Source organism: Pithys albifrons, chromosome 10 (assembly GCF_047495875.1).
Source record: "Pithys albifrons albifrons isolate INPA30051 chromosome 10, PitAlb_v1, whole genome shotgun sequence".
Lineage (NCBI taxonomy): Eukaryota > Metazoa > Chordata > Aves > Passeriformes > Thamnophilidae > Pithys > Pithys albifrons.
This window is the reverse complement of record NC_092467.1, coordinates 6603893-6625865: the sequence shown is the minus strand read 5'-3', so window position 1 is coordinate 6625865 and position 21973 is coordinate 6603893. Positions and strand designations below refer to the sequence as shown.

The 21973-nt window shown below is 48.7% G+C and overlaps 2 protein-coding genes across 2 annotated transcripts in view; one reads left to right on the top strand and one right to left on the bottom strand.

Annotated features, from left to right (window-relative positions):
* TDRD5 (tudor domain containing 5) overlaps positions 1–12762 on the bottom strand; it is a 19884-nt gene extending 7122 nt beyond the window's left edge. Inside the window, exons 1-9 of the mRNA XM_071565656.1 lie at positions 12749–12762; positions 8907–8955; positions 8717–8810; positions 6959–7408; positions 5464–5594; positions 4830–5050; positions 4019–4225; positions 2962–3028; positions 993–1193 (exon numbers count right to left, since the gene is read on the bottom strand). Of these exons, the coding sequence (XP_071421757.1) occupies positions 993–1193; positions 2962–3028; positions 4019–4225; positions 4830–5050; positions 5464–5594; positions 6959–7408; positions 8717–8810; positions 8907–8927 (1392 nt within the window). The 5' untranslated portion in view covers positions 8928–8955; positions 12749–12762. The remainder of the gene's footprint in view (positions 1–992; positions 1194–2961; positions 3029–4018; positions 4226–4829; positions 5051–5463; positions 5595–6958; positions 7409–8716; positions 8811–8906; positions 8956–12748) is intronic.
* On the top strand, positions 12353–21973 carry NPHS2 (NPHS2 stomatin family member, podocin). Its single transcript, XM_071565608.1, has 8 exons — positions 12353–12652; positions 14107–14210; positions 15072–15144; positions 15421–15503; positions 15788–15991; positions 16332–16387; positions 17198–17276; positions 17662–21973. Exons 1-8 carry the CDS (start codon positions 12376–12378, stop codon positions 17938–17940), a joined length of 1155 nt encoding a protein of 384 aa, XP_071421709.1. The 5' UTR covers positions 12353–12375; the 3' UTR covers positions 17941–21973.

The following is a 21973-nucleotide window of genomic DNA, read 5'->3' as shown; positions in this document are numbered from 1 at the left end:
GCCCCAGGGTGAGGCAAAGAAACGCCATGTCATTTCCATAACACTCCATTCTTTGGTAACTCCAACAGTACCACTCCCAGAGTGAGCTGAGGTGTTTCCCTCAACTTATCAAGACCTTATCAGGGCCATAACCCCACAATCACCTAACCCACATTTCCTGAGCTTGCCTAGAAGGATGTTATGGGAGACAGTGCCAAACGCCTTGCTGAAGTCAAGGCAGACACCACCCACTCTCCCCTCACCAACCCATCCCAGCATGTCATCACAGAAGGCTACCACAGATTGGTCAGGCACCATTTTCCATTGGTGAATCCATGCTGACTACTCTTGGTGACCTTTTCTCCCACATGTTTGGTGATGACCTCCAGAATGACCTGTTCCATCACCTCTCCAGGGATGGAGGTGAAGCTGGCAGGGAGTTTCCCAAGTCCTCACTCTTGCCCCTTTTGAAGACGGGAGTTCTCCTCATTCAACTGTCCCTGCCTACCTTAAGTCAGACAACGTCTACTACCTTAAGTCAGACAATAAAATCTAATCAGCTTAAGCTCTCATGAATTGACTGGATGAATCAGGCACCAAATTTAATGCATCTCTCAGCAACACCTCAATTCCATCCCCGTTTGGCCTTACACTCAGAATACCTGCAGCTGTTTCACTTTTCCCTGTTACCCATACAAGATGTGTGTCAGCTCCAGATAAATCTGCAACACTAACAAGCTGTTAGAAGATAGGCTGAAAATAATTTGTTCTGCCAAAACAGAACATCTCTGTTGTACCATCAGAGTCCACCTTAATCAAAAAGCAAGCTCTCACCACAGAGTTACACACTGTGGGATGCAGTCACAAAATGGGAAGCTACAGGAAAGCATGGAATACAAGTTCTGCTCTTCACAAAACTACTTGCTTCAAGGTAAAGATCTTCCCATTACAGGCACCCAACCAGGGGTCCTTTCCTTGCCCTCTGTTTCAACAGCACATTCTTCCCGCCTGACCTGGGAAGGAATGTTCTCTCCACAGACATCAGCATATTCCATATCCTGCAAGACACAGTGAAAGTAGACATCCTCCCTGGTGGATGTGTCACAGAGGAAGAGGTGCAAAACACCATCCACATATTCATCCACGATGCCCACAAGCTCCTTGGAACAACAGAGCTTCTTGAACAGGAGAGTTGCTGCTGGAGACCACACCCCCTGTGGGAGACACAAGAACGTAAAGTTACTATAAACAGACCAATATTTACCACCTGAGACTTTTCCTGGTGATGGGTACCTCTCAAAAGGCAATTGAGCTAGGCCAGGCTAGTGACAAATACAGGAAAGTCAGGCAGATCAGCTTCCTAACACAAACTAAACCAAACTACCACCCCAAAGCCTGCAATACTGGGTACACTGGGAAGGCCCTTTCACCCTAAATCATAGAATCACCTGGGTTGGAAAAGACCTCCAAGATCATCAAGTCCAACCCTTGGTCCAACTCCCTTTACCAGATCATGGCACTCAGTGCCATGGCCAATATAATTTTAAAAACCTCCAGGGATGGGGGAATCCACCCCCTCTCTGGGTAGCCCATTCCAATGCCTGAGCACTCTCTCTGCAAAGAAGTTTCTTCTGCTCTCCAACTTCAATTTCCCCTGGCAGAGCTTGAGCCCGTGCCCCCTTGTCCTATTGCTGAGTGCCTGGGAGAAGAGACCAACCCCCACCTGGACAGAACTTCCCTTCAGGAAGTTCCAGACAGTGCTGAGGTCACCTCTGAGCCTCCTCTTCTCCAGGCTAAACACCCCCAGCTCCCTCAGCCTCTCCCCACAGCACTTGTGCTCCAGTCCCTTCTCCAGCCTCGTTGCTCTTCTCTGGCCCCGCTCCAGCCCCTCAATCTCTTTCCTCAACTGAGGGGCCCAGAACTGAACACAACACTCAAGGTGTGGCCTCCCCAAGGCAGAGTCCAGGGGAAGGGTCACTGCCCTGGGCCTGCTGGCCACGCTAGTTTGGATCCAGGCCAGGATCCCCTTGGCCTTCTTGGCCACCTGGGCACGCTGGTGGCTCCTGTTGAGCTTCCTGTCCCTCAGTCCCCCCAGGTCCCTTTCTGCCTGGCTGCTCTCCAGCCACTCTGTGCCCAGCCTGGAGCGCTACAGGGGGTTGGTGTGGCCAAAGGGCAGGACCTGCACTTGGCCTTGTTGAACATCCCATTGGAATCAGCCCATCTCTCCAGTCTATCCAGGTCCCTCTGCAGAGCCCTCCTGCCCTCCAGCAGGTCGACACTCCCTCCCAAATACGCAGTGCCAAACACAAAGGCATTCGCCAGTGATTGTATCACAACTGCCTAAAATATAGTTGTTTGCTTGTTTTGTTTTTGTTTTTTTTTTTAATTCCTAGAATGATGGGATTTTACAAATGTTAAAAGTATCAAAAGTTTTAAAGAAGCTGCTAAGCCTCACAATGAAAATTATTATTAACCCTCAAAACCCAGAGGAAATAACTTTTTTAAAGTAATATCTTTAAAACACACAGACAACAACTCTGCTCACATGCCTTCCTTCAGAGACTGTACTTCTCAGCCTTCATGACCAAGAGGTTTCTCAGCACAGAGGAACTTTATGACCTCTGTAACTTCTTGGCAGTGCTGACCACATCAAACCAACTCACTGAAACCTCTGGCACAGAAGAATTTTTTAAAACACAAGGCTGGAGCTACAAAGGCTTCAGAAGACCCCTGGGAACTATGGGCAGGGGAAGGAGCAAGTGTGTTCAGTTGCTTAACACTTTCTGCAAGCGTATAAGCAAGAATGCTCTGGTGGTAATGAAACCACTTGTAGAGCACAGACTTACCCAGTCACACTCTGTTAAGCACCAATTCTGCTGTAAATGTCAACAGGACTTGAATGCATCCAAATGTTTGCCCTTAGCAGGAGAAAAAGACAACCTCTGCTTGATAACTCTCATAGGTATGTCATTAAACACGTACCTCCATGGGTTTTACCCATGCCAAGGAACACGGGACAGCCTGAGCAGGGAGCTTCAAGTAGTGCCACCTAAAACACAAAGCAAAGCCATTACAGCAAAAATAGGGAAAAAATCAGGAGCAGAGAAGAACTCCCTCCTCTTCTGGGTTTTAATATCAGCTTAGGAATAGAGAGACATACATTGGATTCTGTGCTTATGACTAAAATCCAACAACAGCTTTGCAAAACACTCCATATCCAGAGAATGGGCACAGCACAAACAGCAATAACAACTGGTCCTTTATACATTCCCTGGCCCAAACAACTTCCCATCAAGACTCCCTGTGGAGACAAGGTTAGGGACAGAGAGCCACAACTTTGAACCAAAGAATGCCAACAAGGGGCAAATGGGGGGGAAGACACAAATATGGAAAATGTGCTGAACTGCAGAGAACAAGTACCTCTGGCACTGCAGATGCATCCCACTTGGACTGATGTCCCCAGAAGAATGCTTATATTCCTTCACAGAACCCAGGAAGGAGGATTAGGGAGCTTGCCTCAAGGTGACAGAAAGCAGCAAGAGGACAGACTGAGGAGTGAAGGTAGAAACAGGAAAGGATTTAGCAGTGTTACCCCAGAGGTCAGTGCTCGGTCCAGTATTGTTCAACATCCTCATTATTGATCTGGGTGAGTCTCGGCCTGCTGATGATACTGAACTGTGAGGAGTGGCTGATACCCCAGAGTCACATTATTATCCAGAGACATCTTGACAGAATTGAGAAATGGACAGACAGGAACACAAAATCCTGCACTTGAGGAGAAACAACACCACACATCTGGAGCCAGCTGTCCAGAAAGTGGCATTTTTACCACGCGGGTGATCAAACACTGGAACAGATTGCCCAAAGAGGTTGTGGAGTCTCCATCCCTGGAAACATTCAAAAACCACCTCAACATGGTCCTGGGCAGCCTGTTCTAGACGGTGCCACGTGAGCAGGGAGCTTGGACAGGATGCCCTCCAAAAGTCCAATCCAACCTCAGCTGTTCCGCAATTCTGTCACCCATGTGTAATTTACTTACTTGAGGAATCTCAGCCAAGACTTTTGGACAACTTGGAGGTACCCATAATCTGCATAGAACACCTCGACTTCTTGGTCACTGATCACACGGTGGATGATAACACGGTACCACCATTTGGAGACTGTTACACAGCAGAGCTGTCCAGGCTGTACTGCAGAGTCAGGCATGATATATTGATCAGAGACAAGTTTATGTGAGTAAATGTGTCTGGAAAAGATCACAGTGAGAAACCACACTTAGTAGGATGCAGGAGACAAACAAGGAGAAATATGCTGGGCACCAAAAGAATCCTGACTTTTCAAAGTCCCCATTACATGAATTTTCAGGAGTTCTTTGAATACATCCTTTATATCTCTGTTCTGCCACACTTAAACTGAAATGACAACAATGCAACCCCAAACTTTTAACATTCTCGGGGTCCAACAAAGAGTTAATTAATGGGGATTAATCACAGGTTAAGCAGAGTCATTCCAATCATTCCTTTTTTAGCATTACCTCTTCTCCCAGGCACTCAGCAATAGGACAAGGGGGCACAGGCTCAAGCTCTGCCAGGGGAGGTTTCAGTTGGAGAGCAGAAAAAACTTCTTTGCAGAGAGAGTGCTCAGGCATTGGAATGGGCTGCCCAGAGAGGGGGTGGATTCCCCATCCCTGGAGGTTTTTAAACTGAGCTTGGCTGTGGCACTGAGTGCCATGATCTGGTAAAGGGACTAGAGTTGGACCACGGGTTGGACAGAGGTCTTTTCCAACCCAATCCATTCTATGATTCTATGATTCAACCATGAGATCCTGCAGTCTATAGGATGCTTCCCACCTCATCTCAACCATCAGATCCTGCAGTCTGTAGGATGCTTCCCTGCTGCAGATGTGGACGTAGAACTGGCTGGGAGAGACGACAAATTCCACGATGACTCCCACCAAGCACCCTCTCTTCAGGAGGGGCAAACTGCAAAGGCTGCTGTCCTGAACAGCATCTGGAGGGATTCCTCGAATCCATGTCAACTTTTTTGGTAGAAACTGCTGGGAATCTTGAGGCTACAAAGGAATAAGAGGAATATGGCACTCAGATGTCCTGTCATACACTGAACACACATAACTGGCCTTTCTAGTAAGTTAAAAAAAATCAAGTCCAGTTATAAGTAACTTCACCAAAGGGATCATGACACTTAGGAAGGAACAAGATCATGCTTAACTGGCCTTGGATGATCTGACAGATCTCAAGAGCAGAAGGAGACCAGAAAAAGACTGAGTTTGGATGGTATATAAAACTATTCAGCAGGTTGGTATGAATCTGGTCACCTCCAGAATCACCTAAAACAGGTACAAACATTTTTGGAAGCAGCAGTGCATCAACAGTGTGAGTTCAACAGAAACAAAGATAGTAAAAAGAGTATCACCCAGTGGAATAAGATATGAAAAATCTACAGATCACTTGTCCAGCCACTAACTTGTTTGAGGTGATCACACAAATCTACTGCTTGTGCTTCCACTGGCTTCTGCTTCATCAGATGTGCTGTCTGGTAGGAGCTGTCTGTCTCACAGATGGGTTCCAAAGGAGGCATCTCAGCTGCAGATGCTGCTGCAAAGATGACAATTTGTCTGTTATTCTTAGTTGGACTGATGCAGTGTTGCATATTAAGCAGAAAGAGAAAACATCTGAAAATGAAAGTCTGAAAACACCTGGCGCTGTTTTCATCATTTCTTGTACCATTCACAGCCACCACATTCATGAGGATTCACTGTATTAATCATAGAATCACAGAACCGACTGGGTAGGAAAAGACCTCTGAGATCATCAAGTCCAACCTTGGTCCAACTCCAGTCCATTTACTAAGTTAAAACAATTTAATAAGTTAAAATGAAACAAAGCAATTGCTTGCTCTTGTAAACATGCCAAGGGCTAAAATCCATTGTTAGAATGATGCTAAAATAATTTTCCCCAGAAAAGCCATGAATTTGTCAGAAACTGTATGAGATTTTTCCACCCTCTGCTGTAGGTTTTATGAGAACAGAGGGCCCCTGAAGTCTCGTCTCTTTTGTGGAACATTCTGGCTGTGCCTTTCAGGCTAGTGATAAATGTGCAGTTTCAAAAAGTGTATCAGAAAGTATATCAGAGCAGCTGCTCAGAAGATCCTTCTAGTTTTGTTACCTACTGCATGGAAAAAATTCTTTCCAGAGAGAGTGCTCAGGCATTGGAATGGGCTGCCCAGAGAGGGGGTGGATTCCCCATCCCTGGAGGTTTTTAAACACAGATTGGCCGTGGCACTGAGTGCCATGATCTGGTAAAGGGACTGGAGTTGGACCAAGGGTTGGACTTGATGATCTCAGAGGTCTTTTTCAATTCTATGATTCTATGAATGACTAGAAATTCCAGTCCTGCACACACATTCAGAAAGTTCATATTCCAAATGGGTTACACATCCCTTCTTTCATCTCACATCAAGAAACACTGGCAATATGTCACAAACCTCCAGTTAAACTCCCTGCTGCCAAGACAACTGCCTTGTTACAACTGCTCCTCCAGCACACCACAGCCCTACCATGATAAAACCTGGGGGGAATTGGGACTATTACAGAAACTGGAAATGCAGCAACAGCCACTTGAAATGCAGTTGGTTGGCCAGAGAGCTTGTAAAGAACTACTATGTGCTTTCAGTTGAACACATCACTCACCTTGAGGCATCTCTTTGTCCTTCACCTCACCTTGAGGCATCTCCTCTTCCTGAGCCTCACTTTGCAGCATCTCTTCTTCCTGAGCCTCACTTTGCAGCTTCTCTTCTTCCTGAGCCTCACTTTGCAGCTTCTCTTCTTCCTGAGCCTCACTTTGCAGCATCTCTTCTTCCTGAGCCTCACTTTGCAGCTTCTCTTCTTCCCGAGCCTCACTTTGCAGCTTCTCTTCTTCCCGAGCCTCACTTTGCAGCATCTCTTCTTTCTGTGCCTCACTCTGCAACATCTCTTCTTTCTGTACCTTACCTTGAGGCACCTCTTTCCCCTCTACCTCACTTGGTAGGTACTTTCTCAGGACCAGCAAGGAACCTGCCTTTGCCTTCTCAACCACAGCAATGGAATCAGACACGCTCATGAGGGCTTCATGCACGGACAAAAATCCATATTGCCTGTACGGGAACGCCTGGCCAAAGTGTCTGAGGAAGGCCTTCTCCAAGTCCTTGAGCAGAACTGGTGAGGAACTCAGCAGGTCCTGCAGCTCAGCCTTCACAGTCACTGGCAGGACAGGAGTCCTGGCACTCCAACAAGAATGCTGGGGATTCTTAGAGTTTTTAAAGGAAGCAGCAGCATTTGCCTTCGCAGCAGTTCTCTTCGTCTTAGGATGTGTCCTTCCCTTCTGGCAGGCAACCATCCTGACAATGCCTTTGGTTGTGTCATCTGCAATGGCTACAACAGCAAGAAACAACCAACCAGAACAATGAACCACTAAAAGCTTCATGCTGGCAAAGCTTCTCTTGCTTCCTTTCTCTCCTCTTCCCACCACCCTCTTCAGATGCAGGTGCCTTCAAAAGCAACCACAGATAATCGTGGCTGGTCTCCAGCAGCCACTCCCTGTGCAAATTGGGCTAAACCATTTCAGAAGCCAACAACCAGTCTGGACCTTTATCACTATAAATGCAGACCAGGCAGGAAGGCAGGTCAAATTCTTGGGTGCAGGATCACAAATGCAGGGGAGAGGCTGAGGGAGCTGGGGGTGTTTAGCCTGGAGAAGAGGAGGCTCAGAGGTGACCTCAGCACTGTCTACAACTCCCTGAAGGGAAGTTCTGGCCAGGTGGGGGCTGGTCTCTTCTCCCAGGCACTCAGCAATAGGACAAGGGGACACAGGCTCAAGCTCTGCCAGGGGAAATTGAAGTTGGAGATCAGAAAAAAATTCTTTGCAGAGAGAGTGCTCAGGCATTGGAATGGGCTGCCCAGAGAGGGGGTGGATTCCCCATCCCTGGAGGTTTTTAAACACAGATTGGCCGTGGCACTGAGTGCCATGATCTGGTAAAGGGACTGGAGTTGGACCAAGGGTTGGACTCAATGATCTTGGAGGTCTTTTCCAACCCAATCAATTCTGTGATTCTATGAAATGACACCAAGCTGCTGAGAAGGCAGAATCATAGTAAACTCTCACTACAGACACCCCAAGCAAGGTCTCCCTGGAGAACAGCCAGGTCTCTCCCACGCTTCTAAACAACTTTTTCTTGTCTTAATGTAGCACTGAAAAAGCCCCCAACCATCTCACCCTTCCCAATCAACTCTTTGCACCTACCATTTGTTTTTACAACTCCTCCCCAAAGAAAAAGAAAGGGGTTCTTTGAAACAGACTAAATTTCCCATGGGGTCAGGTAGGAAAACATTTACAGCTTCTGTCAAGAGGCCCCATCCCTGGTTGGGGCTTCTGTTGTAGTCTGCATTTACAGAAGAGTGATGCTGACCAGCTCTGGTGTACCCATAGGAAATGTTACCTCAGTTTCTAAACTAAGTGCAGAACACAAAAATGTATAAAAATACGTGGAAGCCTGGGTGATTTTCTCAGAAGGATAGAACAAATGTTAGAAGCAGATCAAAATACTGGAAGAAACATCAAAGATGAGAGATTAACCAGAGATGGGCGAGAAACAAACTAATCTAGACCAACATATGGGCAACACTTCACACCAGCATGAGGTTCCCAACAACTCCTCCACCCATAAGGAAATAAAACCTCACCTTTGAGGATTAAAGTGCCATCCCTACAAGAAGAGACTTGGACAACTTCAGGCATATTTGTCACCAGCTGCAGGGTGGACTGGAAGCCCAGGTCCTGGAGGGGCAGAGGTTTGTAGACCATGGCCATGTACTGCTCCTCCAATTGAACCGGCGTCAGGCCCTCCTTGGCAGCGATCAACACGGCTCTCACCTCCTTTTTCAGCACCTCCATGAGCTGCGCCTGCTCCCGCGTGCCTGTGCTGAAGGGGAAACAAGCAAGCACATGGCGACTTGTACCACCACAGCTGCTCAGGATCAGGTGGAACTCGGCCTCGTTCCCACTGAGAGCTGGAGGGCGGAGTGGGCAGCAGGTTCGCCCACACCCACTGCCTATGAACCCCTGTATGCTCTTCCCTGCACCACCGGGGTTTAGTGCACCCCTAAACTCCTGCTCTACAATCCCTGCCGCTCCAGAGACCCTGTGCCCTCAAACTGCTACCCCTCAAGCTGGGGGCTCGCCCCTCAGCCTGGCGGCCTGCCCCTCAGGCAGGGGGTTGGCCCCTCAAGCTGCGAGCTTGCCCCCTCAAGCTGGGGGTTGGCCCCTCCGCCTTGCAGGGCCGGTCCCGCACAGCCATCCCCGGCCCCGCCGATGACCCCCCGGCCCCTCACGCACGGCGCCATCGCTGCCCCGTGTGCGCCTGCGCAGCACCTTTCCCGCCTTTCCCGCGCACGAGGGCAGGACGGGCCTCCCCCCATCCCCTCATGGCGGAGCCGCTGAGGGGGCGCGGCCGCGGCTCGGCGGGAGGGGCTTGGCGCTGCCTCAGGTGCTGCCCCTGCCTTCTAAAACATAGGTTAAAAAGCACCTCAGCGAAGTACCTTAGTAAGAACGTGAGGCGTCACAGAATCACAGGAAAAAAAAACAGGTTGGAAAAGAACTCCCAAGATCATGGAGTCCAACTTGTGGCCCAATAGGTTGTCAGCTAGACATGGTGCTGAGTGCCGCGCCCAGCCTTTCCTTAAACACCTGCAGGGACGGTGACTCTACCACCCCTCTGGGCAGCCCATTCCATAGCTGATCACCCTTCCTGGGAAGAAATTCTTCCTAATTGTCCAATCTAACTCTCCCCTGGTCCAGTTTAGGACTATGTCCCCTTGTCCTGTCCCTGATTGCTTGGGGGAAAAGACCAACCCTGACCTGGCTACAGCCCCTTTTCAGGGAGTTGTGGAGAGCCAGAAGGTCCTCCCAGAGCCTCCTTTTCTCCAGGCTGAGCACCCACAGCTCCCTCAACCACTCCTGAGGCTCCAACCCCTTCCCCAGCTCCATTCCTTTCCCTGGACTCATTCCAGCACCTCAGTGTCCTGCTGTTGAGAGGAGTCTTGTATTTCGTAAGAGGAGTTTTGTATTGTAAGAAGTGTTGTATTTTTTAGTCCCATGTGAGAGGAAAATCCACAGGGGAGATGCAAAAAGTGCACTGTGAAAGAGCCACTCCCAAAACAGAGCTAGTTCTTTTAAGGTGGTAATATGGAAACCCAAACACTGTTACTAAGAGGAGTCTTGTATTTTTTAGTCCCCTCAGTGGAAAATCTGCAGTGAAGATGCTGAGTGACTTTCCCAAGGACAGAGTGCGGTAAACTGGGGTGCAATGGCTGTTTCCTCAGGGCTCACAGACTTTAAAGAAATACTCTCAGCAGCACAGCTGGTTTCCACCCAGGAATACATTTCAGAATAAAACAGAAGATGAAGCTGCAGATTTTGGGACAGCAAAGGTTGCAAACCCATCAGCATGTGCTCTCAAAGCATGTCCCCTCTTCCAGGGAAGCAGCTGAAAACACCCCCCAGGGATGACAGAGTTGGGACCCCCTGGGTGAACAAGATACCAACAGGAATCCAAAACCAGACCTGGGCTGCTGTTTGCAGCTGCTGCTTGAAACACCACCTGCCCTGTCAGCAGCTGGAGACCATCTCCCCCAGTCCCATGTTGGCCAAGAGATAAACAAGTGGAAAACATTTCTAGAGCACTTCCAAAATATATACACTGTATAAATTTATTAATTACATGCCACTTTTCTTTGCCTTTAGCCTTCTCCATCCATCACTTCCTGGTGACCTGCTGACAAGGCACCCAGCACATGAGAGCAGAGAAAGCAGGCAGGTGGTACTCTTGCCTTTCCTGCCTGTAATATCCTGACTCCCTGTGGGCCACATGTCTCCAATAAAACAAGAATCTGTGAAAAAACAAGAGCAGCACATCCCCAGCCAGCTGCCCGGCTCCCTCCAGCCACTCCTCCACACTAGAGACCCGGAATCTCCAAGCTCAGCACTGCCCTGCTTTATGGCCCAGCTGTGCCTTGCTGTGATTGCTGTGCCAGGTGCTGGTTTCTTTAATATAGTCAGTGACTTTAAAACACTTTAAAAGTGTTTTTTCCAGAGGTTTCTGCAGGTGTCCCCACAAGGTGAGCAGCATGAAAAGAGAAAGCTCTTATGTTTGCTCTGTCACACTCCTTCTGTGGAAAACTAGGAAGGCATTTAGGCACAAAGTCTTTTGTCAATTTAGATTCAACAACTCTGTCCCTGCCATGGCCAGTGGGCTTTGTACACATTCAGAAGGTTCATTGCTGAATTTGGACCAACTGACTTCCCTCCCTGCTAAAATGTCAGAGGATCCTACAGAGGGAATTGGCTGCCCAGGGCCGTCCTCTGTGCCAGCCAATAAATAGGCTGGTGAAGGGACTGGAGCACAAGTGCTGTGGGGAGAGGCTGAGGGAGCTGGGGGTGTTTAGCCTGGAGAAGAGGAGGCTCAGAGGTGACCTCAGCACTGTCCAGAACTGCCTGAAAGGAAGTTCTGTCCGGGTGGGGGTTGGTCTCTTCTCCCAGGCACTCAGCAATAGGACAAGGGGGCACGATGGGCTCAAGCTCTGCCAGGGGAGGTTTCAGTTGGAGAGCAGAAAAAACTTCTTTGCAGAGAGAGTGCTCAGGCATTGGAATGGGCTACCCAGAGAGGGGGTGGATTCCCCATCCCTGGAGGTTTTTCAAGTGAGATTGGCCGTGGCACTGAGTGCCATGATCTGGTAAAGGGACTGGAGTTGGACCAAGGGTTGGACTTGATGATCTCGGAGGTCTTTTCCAACTCAATCATTCTATGGTTCTATGATTCTGGAGAGCAGAACAGTGTGAGATGCTGCTCACCCACCTGTTCTCTACAGCACCACTCCAAACACTCCTGAGGAAGCCACTGGTCTCACCAGCAAAGGCTTTTCAGCAAAGTTTTTCCACTGTCACCATTTGAGATCTTTGTGACCACATGACAGACAGACCCTTTCAGGTGACTTTTCAACAGCTTTGCAAAAACCACCTACTAAAAATCATGTCTGCTTTTGATTGTATTTTATTTCCAAAAGCAGGAAGATGCAAACAGAATGTCCTCCTGGGTTCTACCCTGTCCAGGTCTAGCCTTCCTTCCCATCTCCACAGCAGAGTGTGATGAGAGCACAGCACCTGGAAACAGCTTGTTCCCTTCACTGTCCATTATGTCTGACAAGCCCGTGATGAAGTTGGAATGAGCCTCCTTGATGTGACACTCCCCTTCTCTCCTCCCCTGCCTGCTTTTCCTTGCCTGCAGCAATAAATTCAAGCAGGCACCTGTTCTGCTCCCACAGGCAGCTGTGAGCTCCCGGCACGGATGAGGATGGATAAGAGGGCCCGGAGCTCCTCCAGGGAGTCTCAGAGAAGACGCAGAGAGTCCCCGGCCAGGCAGGGCAAACGAGAGAAGAGAGAGAGCAGCAGAGACACCGGCAAAGGAAAGGGAGGTGTAAAGCACGAGAAAGCAAAGGAGACCAAGAGCACTGCAGGGACTGATGGGAGGGTGCACACCTCCACGGTGGTGGACGTGGATGAGGTGGTGTCTGAGGAAGAAATGGAGGCAATGGCATTGCTGGACAGCGAGCAGCAGGAGGAAGGTACGGCTTACGGAAGGGATGGGCTCGGAAAATGGGCTCTTATGCTGTGTGGGTCACAGTATGACTCTGCTCTCTGCACAGCTATCACACACCCACCTTGCACAGATGTGGTTATCCTCAGGACAGGATATGGGAGATTCCAGTCAGCCTCCCACCTCTGTTCTCTTCGTTTTCTCACGTGTCTTTCTTCAGATGAATGATATTGCTCTAAAGCCAGTTTACAGCCCATAAGACCTCACTGCAGGGAAGACCTGGCTCTGAGGTGCACACTCACAGCTTTTCTTCTGGATAACCTTTAAGAGCAGCTTCTTTCCACACATTTCTTAGGCATATTCCCAACCTGCCATGATAGAAGGAAGCACCATGAATCTTTTGGCAAGGTGTCTGGGCCTCTTTGGACCCATCATCACAAGGGCATGGGAGATGTGTATAGAGGAGCCAGCATCACTTGTGCACTTCCATGGCAGCAGCTCTGTTGCCATGGAGTGACACAAAGGTCCAGACTTGCTCCTGACTCTCTGGGACCTCGTTTTCCACAACCTCCTCTTTTTGCCTCAATTACAGGAATCCCAGCTAGTGAGTGGTGCTGTGAAGCTCTAGTGATCAGACAGGTTCTTCATATCTGAACCTCCCTCAGGACCTGGTGGTTCTGCAAAGAGCTCCAAAGGCAGAAGGGCAGGGATGGAAGGGCTGGAAGGGATGCCAAATGGGAGGGATGCTAACTTCACTGCTGGAAATCATAGTCCACCCTCTGGCTCTAAGTTCACTCACAAGAAACCTATTTTAATGCCATACCGGCTGATTTTTCCCTCAGACAGGAGCACAGCAAAGGGCAAGATGACCCACACTCACTTTGGGGAGATGTAGGAGGCAATAGTGATCTGGGGCTGAGCACCCCAGTCAGCCCCCAGCACCTCGGTGTGACTGCTGTAGAGCACAGGGAGAGTTCAGTGGCACCAGTGGCTTCGTCCCACTGCATCAGGGAGCTGAGGTGAAACCAAAATCCTGTTTCAAAACAACCTCTGATAGGGAAGGGCACTTTAGGCTGTACATGTTGAGAGCTTTCTCTTATTTACAATCTTTACCTTTGGCTCATCTTTCCAGATAAGCTTCAGGGATCCCAGCTCAGTCAAGCTACCCATTCCAAGCCTTTCAACACAGTAAACCCAGTTCTTCAAGATAAAGGCTGCCCTCTAGTCAACCAGCTGTGGAGGAGCATGGCTCAGGTTTTATCAGTAAAGCAGAGACAAAATCTGCCCCTCCATCCTCACAGCTCCCGGCCCTCAGGAGCAGAGAGTGTTCTTTAACTTACCACCAGAGAATAACAAGTGGTTCACATACAACGAGACCAGGCAAAGAACAACCCTGAAACTGATCTGTGCAGGCACTTGTCAGGCTATCAGTATTTTGGGAGCAGTCCTCTCCTAACACAGTCATGTTGGATTTCTCCCCAGGTGTAAAGTCTCCAGGTCTGGGCATCTGTGAGTGGCTTCTGATCATCTTGTCTTTCCTGTTCATCATCATAACCTTCCCCATTTCCGTCTGGTTCTGCATGAAGGTGAGAGTAACCATGGGGACCCTCTCGGTATCTGGTGTCTGATGTGGATGTCACACACTGATTCAGCATGTGTTGGACATGAGTATAAAGATTTTTTTGGTCTAAGGCCCTAATTACACCTCTTCATCTCATCATTTATTTTGATTTATCCTTTTTCACGTGTTGCTGCAGCACAGGGGTCCAACCACTGCCTGTCAAATACTCCTGCAGCAACATCAGCAGACAGGGCTTAGGTTTCTCTTCTTTAAAGCAAATTGTAAGCCTGTACACTTTCAAATATAGTCCTCATCCTACTCAGCCCGGAGAGGGCTGCATTGCAACAGCTGGGTAAATAGGTTTTGAATTAAAAATTTTAAGAGAGATTGATCTCTCAGTTAATAGCAGGTTTTCCCTCTTCCTCTCATTTTTGTCAGATTTATAGCATGGTTACAAGCAGGCATGTTTTGATTCCCACTTCTTGGGAAATTTGACATGCATTTTGTTACAACAAGGATTTCGGTATTATGGCTCAGCTCTTACACCCCTGAGCACACACACACATGGTTCCTTTGGAGGCAAACAGCCAGCAGGGAGAATTTTGACTTCCTTTAATTTAAGGCAGCAAAATTCTGGCCTCATCCTGGAAAACCCTGGGTGTGTCTAACATGGGCTGCTCTCATCAGGCTGTCACAAGGATGGCCACACACAAGGGCAGCCAGCAGTGCTGGGCAAAGAGTAAAGTGCCTCAGTGACAGATGATGCCACTAGTTCATACCTGCTGAAACCCTCCCTTTGCAGGGCTTTTCCAGAACAGACTTCCTCCCTTGCCTGTGAGAATGCTTTTCCCTGTCCTTCTAGCCTACCTTTTGTGTCCCTCCGCAGGTAGTGCGGGAGTATGAGAGAGCCATCGTGTTCAGACTTGGCCATCTCCTTCCTGGCAGAGCCAAAGGACCTGGTAAGGTGTTTGCTGAGCACCCTGTAGCCATGTTGCTCCTCTTTTTCGTGCTCTACCAAAGCTCTCCAAGCAGACAGGGATGAGGATGTTTGTTCCCTTCCTCTGAAGAGCCAGTAGCTACTAATGGCTTTTCCATCTCAGAAACACCCTCAGAGTTTGAGGCTGTTTACTGCTGTTCCTTTGTACTTCTGCATGCCAAACCCTTTCCTGTTCTCCAGACCAGAAGTGATTTCTGTGGTTCTGATGATCATTAGAACCTTTCTCTTACTCCCACAGGCCTTTTCTTTTTCCTTCCCTGTCTGGACACGTATCACAAGATAGACCTTCGCCTCAAAACCCTGGAGATTCCCTTCCATCAGGTATGACTAATACCCCCTCTCTATATTGATTTTTGATATCTTTACCATTAGATCTTATGCTTCCAACCTTCAACCTGGCAAAGAAAAGTATGAGAAAACCATCTCAAATTAACCTCTGAGATCCAGAGCTTATATGGTTTGCCCAAGATCAGTCAGTACAGAAGTGGAAGCTGTGATGGCTTAACCATCCAGCCAGTCTTCATCTTTCTCTCAATTATGTGCTTTTCTGTGCTACCTTAGAATTGCCAGAACCAGCTCCATCTCCCCTGATGTCTTCTACTTAGGTGGTGACCAAAGACATGGTTACTTTGGAGATAGATGCTGTCTGCTACTACCGGCTGGAGAATGCCTCTCTTCTCCTCACCACCCTGACCAGCATCTCCAGTGCCATCCAGCTGCTGGTGCAGACCACCACAAAGCGCCTCCTGGCACATCAGGCCTTCTCTGAGCTTCTGCTGGAGAGGAAGAACATCAGCCAGGAGATAAAGGTGCTTCCATGGGGAGGGGGACAGAAGAGCAAGAGTTAAACTGAGGCTCCAGAAAGAAGCTTAGATGGTCAGTCCCTCAGAATTACAGACATAGGTTTGAAGAAGGATTCCAGACTTAGTATGGACTCTAGTTAAATCATCCTAAATCCCTGGGGTAAACACAAATGGGAAGTGAGGGCAGTAATTTTATTTCTGAGGGTCCTGGCACAGTAGCACACAAAACCTGACAAAATCTGCCTCACAGTCCTTAGTCAATGTCCCTGCCCTGCCTTACTCCCTGTAAGGGGCCTAGGCCTGGGCTGCTGTTCTCCCTATGCTCTAAAAATATTCCTCTTCACAGGTGGCTTTGGATGCAGTCACAGGCTGCTGGGGGATCAAAGTGGAGAGAATAGAAATGTAGGTAGGAAATGCTGGTAAGAAGGCAATTCTCTGGCCCTTTGCAAGTACCTGTTGTACTTGGTGCTGCCTGCTTCTCTTCCTGCTTTGTCTCTCTCTCTCCCTGCAGCTATTCTGCAGAAGGCCTCACCTCTCACCTTCCCATTTTCCCTGCCCCTTTCAGCCTCATGTAAAACTTCCACATGTAAGACTGTTCTTGCTCCTGCACTGGCAGCCGGGGCAGGATCCTTAGCTGGGATCTCATCGCCATTTCACTGCTGCTGCAGGCAGTTTGCACCCTTTTCTTGTAGCCCAAGAAGTGCAGCAGGCACTGAGCCCTCCGTGTCTGTTCTAGATCAAAGGCCTCAGGGTCTCAGCACTGGCTGCAATGGGCTCATCACTCAGAAGTCCATGCAGAAAGGTGGGGCTCACTCATCATGTACAGGGACATGGAAGAGAGAGCCAAACAATGAATGAATAAATCTGTGAACAGAACATTTCTGTGCCTGTCTTGAGAGCAGTCTCCTAGTGGAGTCTCTGCTGCCTCACAGAGTGAGCTTAGACTTTAAGCCTTGAAGGCACAGAGGGATGTCTCTGCTGCCTAATGATCATGCAGTCCTGGTCAGTAGAAAACAAGGCTGAAAGACAAGGATGGGAAGGAAGGTAGAAGGCTAAAGTCAGACATGCAAACAGGAACACTCGGGGAGCAAAGAACATGAACAAACGCTTTGCAGAGACTGACTGATGAGCCCATTCCAAGCTTCAGATTGACCATTCAGTGCTGCCAGGAGAGCCAAGAGCCCAGCTAATCCCTGTCCTTCCCTGCCACAGCAACAACGTGCAGCTGCCTGCTGAGCTCCGGCAGTCCCTGGCTGTGGAAGCAGAGGCCCAGAGACAGGCCAAAGTGCGGGTATGCCAACTCTGAATCCTTCTCATCTCCTTCCAAAGCATTCCTCTTTGCTTTCCCACCCCTGGTTTGAGGTTCCTGGGACATGCATCACAAGCACACAGCTCTGGGAGGGTATGTTTCCTTTAATTCCTGTTCAGAGATGAGATGAGCAAGGGGAGCCCAGCTGAGGGCTCCAGTGGGCCTAGTAATAACACATTGGACATGAGCTCCCAAACTCCTGGCAATGTCAAGAGGTCTAGTACATGCTGTGATCTTCAAAGAGCAGGAATGTTATAATCACACTGGCCCTGGGAATTTCACTGTGACAACCTCCCTCTGTAACAAACAGCCCGTGCTCCCTCACTCCCAGTCTCACAGTAACCTCCTTTCTTCCCCTGCGTGGTAGGTGATTGCTGCAGAGGGGGAAAAGGCAGCTTCTGAGTCCCTGCGGATGGCAGCTGAGATCCTGTCCAGTGCCCCTGCTGCTGCTCAGCTCCGTTACCTCCATGCACTGCACTCCCTCACTGCAGAGAAGCCTCCTGCTTTCATCCTGCCCTTGCCTCTGGATGCCATGAACCTGGTGTCTCCAGCTACCCACGGCTCTTCAGCTGTGAGCAGCCTGCTCACAGACGCCACAAAGCTCCCAGAAAGCCTGAAAGACAAGAAGGACTCCCCCATGCTCTGAGAGCTGTCCCAGAAATGGTTCACATGCTGCTCCTGGTCAGTCCTGCTCAGGGAGGAAAAAGAAGAAGGCTGGCTTACTGGCAGCCCACCATCAGGTTCTGGTCTGAAGGCAGGAGGGAAGGCAGCCAGGTCTGCAATATAAAGTGGATTGTACATGGGAAAAGCCTCTGCTTGTTTTGGAAAGTTAAAAATATGGAGCACAAGGAGCAGTTCTGGCAGGTGTGTAAGGGAAGTGGGGTGTCATCCCTTCCCCTTCACAGGGCCAGATGCACCTTGACACCTTAGAGTATGACCCCAGGGGCTGATCCATCTTGTCCCATCACATTTCAGGAAGGATAGACTCTCCCCTATGTACTTAAATGCTCCCTCCCCCAATCCCAAATCAAACAGCTGGGCAGGTGGGAGCGAGAGCCTGGCAATCCACGAGGGAACAAGAAGGGGCTCAGCACGCAGGCAGGATGGTGGGTGGTGCCAGTGGGGTGGTCCTGCAAGGAGGGAACAAGCTGGGTCCATGGTATTGTCCTGAGGCTCGGTTCTTCCCTGCGGCACATCCAGTGTGCAGGGGGAAGGCAGGCTGTGCTGCTGCTTTGCTTCCACAGGGTGGTGAGGCAGGACAACGTCTGAGCTCGTGGGCTCCTGAAAAACGTTAAGGTGACCGTTTAACCCAGGCCTACTGAGCTGACAAGGGGGAATCCGGCACCACTGGGGAAGAGCCAGCTGAGAGCCTCGGGAACAGCAACATTTTTGCCTGCTGCATCTGCCTTAGTAGTTTTCACATACAGAGCCAGTCGCTCACTCTTCCTGAATTTTCCCTTATCCACAGCTCTTTGCCTGCTGGTAACATTCGTTGCTCCCCTAATACTCACTCTGCTGTTTTACAGCAAGAGCGCCTGGCACCCCAGCCCCCTTATAAGTGGCTGGGAAGTGGGAAAAATCCACCTGTGAACTTCTTGGTGATGACACAAGCATCAGAGCTCCAGGTGTAAACCTCACATCTCCATCATTCTGCCACTGTAACCCTCTCAGGACAGGGTGCCGGGATGGGTTGTGTGTCTGATAGATCTCAGGAGTGATCTGTTCATGGAAAACTAGCTCTGTGAAGTGAAGCAGCTCTGTCATCTTCCACTAGGGAATGTGAGCTGTGCAGTCACTCCTCTAAAGCTGGTTCTGGTTATTTCTCATGCTGCTGGAAAAGGCCCCTCTTTCCCTGCCTTGGGCAAAGGGGCATAATACTACACAGAGTGACCTGCAGCTGATCCTGTCTCTGAACACTTAGAATCATAGAATGGATTGGGTTGGAAAAGACCTCCAAGATCATCAAGTCCAACCCTTGGTCGAACTCCAGGCCCTTTACCAGATCATGGCACTCAGTGCCACGGCCAATCTCAGGTTAAAAACCTCCAGGGATGGGGAATCCACCCCCTCTCTGGGCAGCCCATTCCAATGCCTGAGCACTCTCTCTGCAAAGAAGTTTTTCTGATCTCCAACTTCAACTTCCCCTGGCAGAGCTTGAGCCCGTGCCCCCTTGTCCTATTGCTGAGTGCCTGGGAGAAGAGACCAACCCCCACCTGGCCAGAACTTCCCTTCAGGGAGTTGTAGACAGTGCTGAGGTCACCTCTGAGCCTACTCTTCTCCAGGCTAAACACCCCCAGCTCCCTCAGCCTCTCCCCACAGCACTTGTGCTCCAGTCCCTTCTCCAGCCTCGTTGCTCTTCTCTGGACCCGCTGCAGCCCCTCAATCTCTTTCCTGAACTGAGAGGCCCAGAACTGAAAACAACACTCAGGTGCTTTTCTAACTCCATGTAAAATTATCCATCCAGACCAAGATTCTTAGCACATCAAAGACCAACAGCTTTACAGATAATGTCTCAAAGGAACAACACAGCTGGAGAACTGAGTGTCAAGAGGCACACAGTACGTTGTCAGGGCACACACGTTATCCTGTTTGCACTTGTATCTGCAGAAGCCAGGCATACCTTTTTACAAATGTGTAACTTTTCTGCAGTAATAGAAAGGCAAATTATAGCTAAGAGCATCCTGAGTTCCAAAAAGCATGTGTTGTTCCAGCAGGATCCTCTCTCTTACATATACAGAGCCAGCAGAAACTTGTAATTTTACCTTCAGGAGATACTATGTTCAAAAACCTTGAAGAACATAATTTAAATCTGTCCTTAAGGATTAGTGATATGTTTCCAAAAGATAATTTACTCTGAGGGAGTTGGCAGAGATTGTCTGAGCTGATGTGATTCCTGACAGTTTCACTGCCTGCTCTTTCAAGCTGAGAATGGGTCAAATTGCAGAGTCATCCTGATTTTTTGGGTATTTTCTTCCTAACCAGTCAGGCAGCTGGTAACTGGGTCATCTGAAACCCAGAGCATGAAGGAGGTACTCATTATCAGATAGACAACCAGGCTATGCTGAGGAAAAAACCCTTGACAGGAAGAGGGAAGAGGTGCAAAGAACTTATTTGCATGATCCAGCACAGTTGAGGCAGGAGATAAAGCAGCAAGAAGAGATTGATGAGCACAAACAGAAGGGACACAGGCAAGAGAGATGTGGGGAGGAGAAAGCTGAGGTAGCAATGGTATTACAAGATATTAGGACTGTGGGAGGAAGCAGGGGACAAGCAAGACAGATGTGGAAGTGGTGAAGGCAGGTAGAAGAACAGCATAAATGCTGAGATGGCACAGAGATGTGGGGGTAGTAGGTGAGGAGTAACAGCAGTGGGTCAGGGGTGAGACACTGCAATGAATGGGCACTAAGGTGCTACTCAGGCATTGCTGTTCTTCAGTATTTGCTTTTTCTGGATCTCTTGGGCAGGCCAGAGGTAGAAGCTTTGGGACTTGAGCAGGCCCCCACTTCTGAGATGCATTCTTGGAAACATTTTTCTGAAAGAAAAACAAAATAACAAACCAAAGCCATTAAAAATACCACAGAGTTAAAATATGTATCATATCCTTAACAAACAAATTAGCCTCCCCTCCCACTTTGATGTCAAAGAGACAAGATATGCTGAAGGACTAAGGGAAGAAATTTTAATTCCCATTCCTTCTCCTTCTCTGCATTTTATACATTGTGGATCTGGTTGAGACATAAGGAAATGCTTTCATAAACAACAGACTTGTGACCTAAGGAACTCACTGCCCTGTATGGGCAAGGTCAGTGGGTCAGCAGTGTTCCAATACCTGCTGGAGAGAGCAAGAGTGTCCTGTGCAATAAACACAAAAGACCTCTCAGAGTGAAGGGACCTGGAGCATCATTTTTTTCTACTCCAAAATCAGTGATCCTAAACAGATTTTCTTGACTGTAACAGGGATCTCTCACTTACAAAGAAGATGACACCAGTGACAGTGATCTCCTAGACATAGATCCAAACAAAATTAATTTCTCTCAAGACCAGACCACGTTCAGCAGTTCTTTCTGCCCTGATCTAGAATCATGTTAAAAGCCTTCTTGCTTGACCTCTGACAAGGAGTCAAAACAAAACCCTAGGACATGCCCAGGATGGGAGAGGTGTCCTCAAAGACTGCTTCACTCTCTGAGTCTGTGAAAGGGTTCAGAATATTGATTGTCCTGACCTTGCCTTTCTTTGTGTATTGCTTCTGGGATGACTTTCCCATCTTTCTCACACTTTAGCTCTTTGATTCTCTGCAGAACTTCTTCCAGCTTCTCTTCAAGATCTTCAGATCTTTCCTCTGCATTCTGAGGACAGATCTCTGTTTCTGTGAAACACACAAGCAAAGTTAATACTAAAATGTGAAATCTAAGGAGCTGCTGGCAAGATACCCAAAAGAAAGATTTAGAGAGCTGAGGTGTCCAGGGGGATTGACTGACTCTACAAAACGTATTTGTGGTTTCAAAGAAGAGCATTGTTAAAAAATCTACAAAGGATTTCATGGCTCATCTATGTAAACCCTGCAAATTTAATTAATTTTAAAATTCAGTGTTTGCTAGCAAAGGATGAGATGCTGATCTTCATTGTGCAGGGATGAATACAGAGCACAGTCAGTTCTATTAGCAAGGCATCAAAGCAAA

Excerpts from the sequence above, each read along its gene's own strand:
- NPHS2 (XM_071565608.1), top strand. The coding sequence starts at position 12,376 with ATGAGGATGGATAAGAGGGCCCGGAGCTCCTCCAGGGAGTCTCAGAGA. Across the intron at positions 12,653-14,106 it reads CAGCGAGCAGCAGGAGGAAG|GTGTAAAGTCTCCAGGTCTG; the intron begins GTACGGCTTACG and ends ATTTCTCCCCAG. Across the intron at positions 14,211-15,071 it reads CCGTCTGGTTCTGCATGAAG|GTAGTGCGGGAGTATGAGAG; the intron begins GTGAGAGTAACC and ends GTCCCTCCGCAG.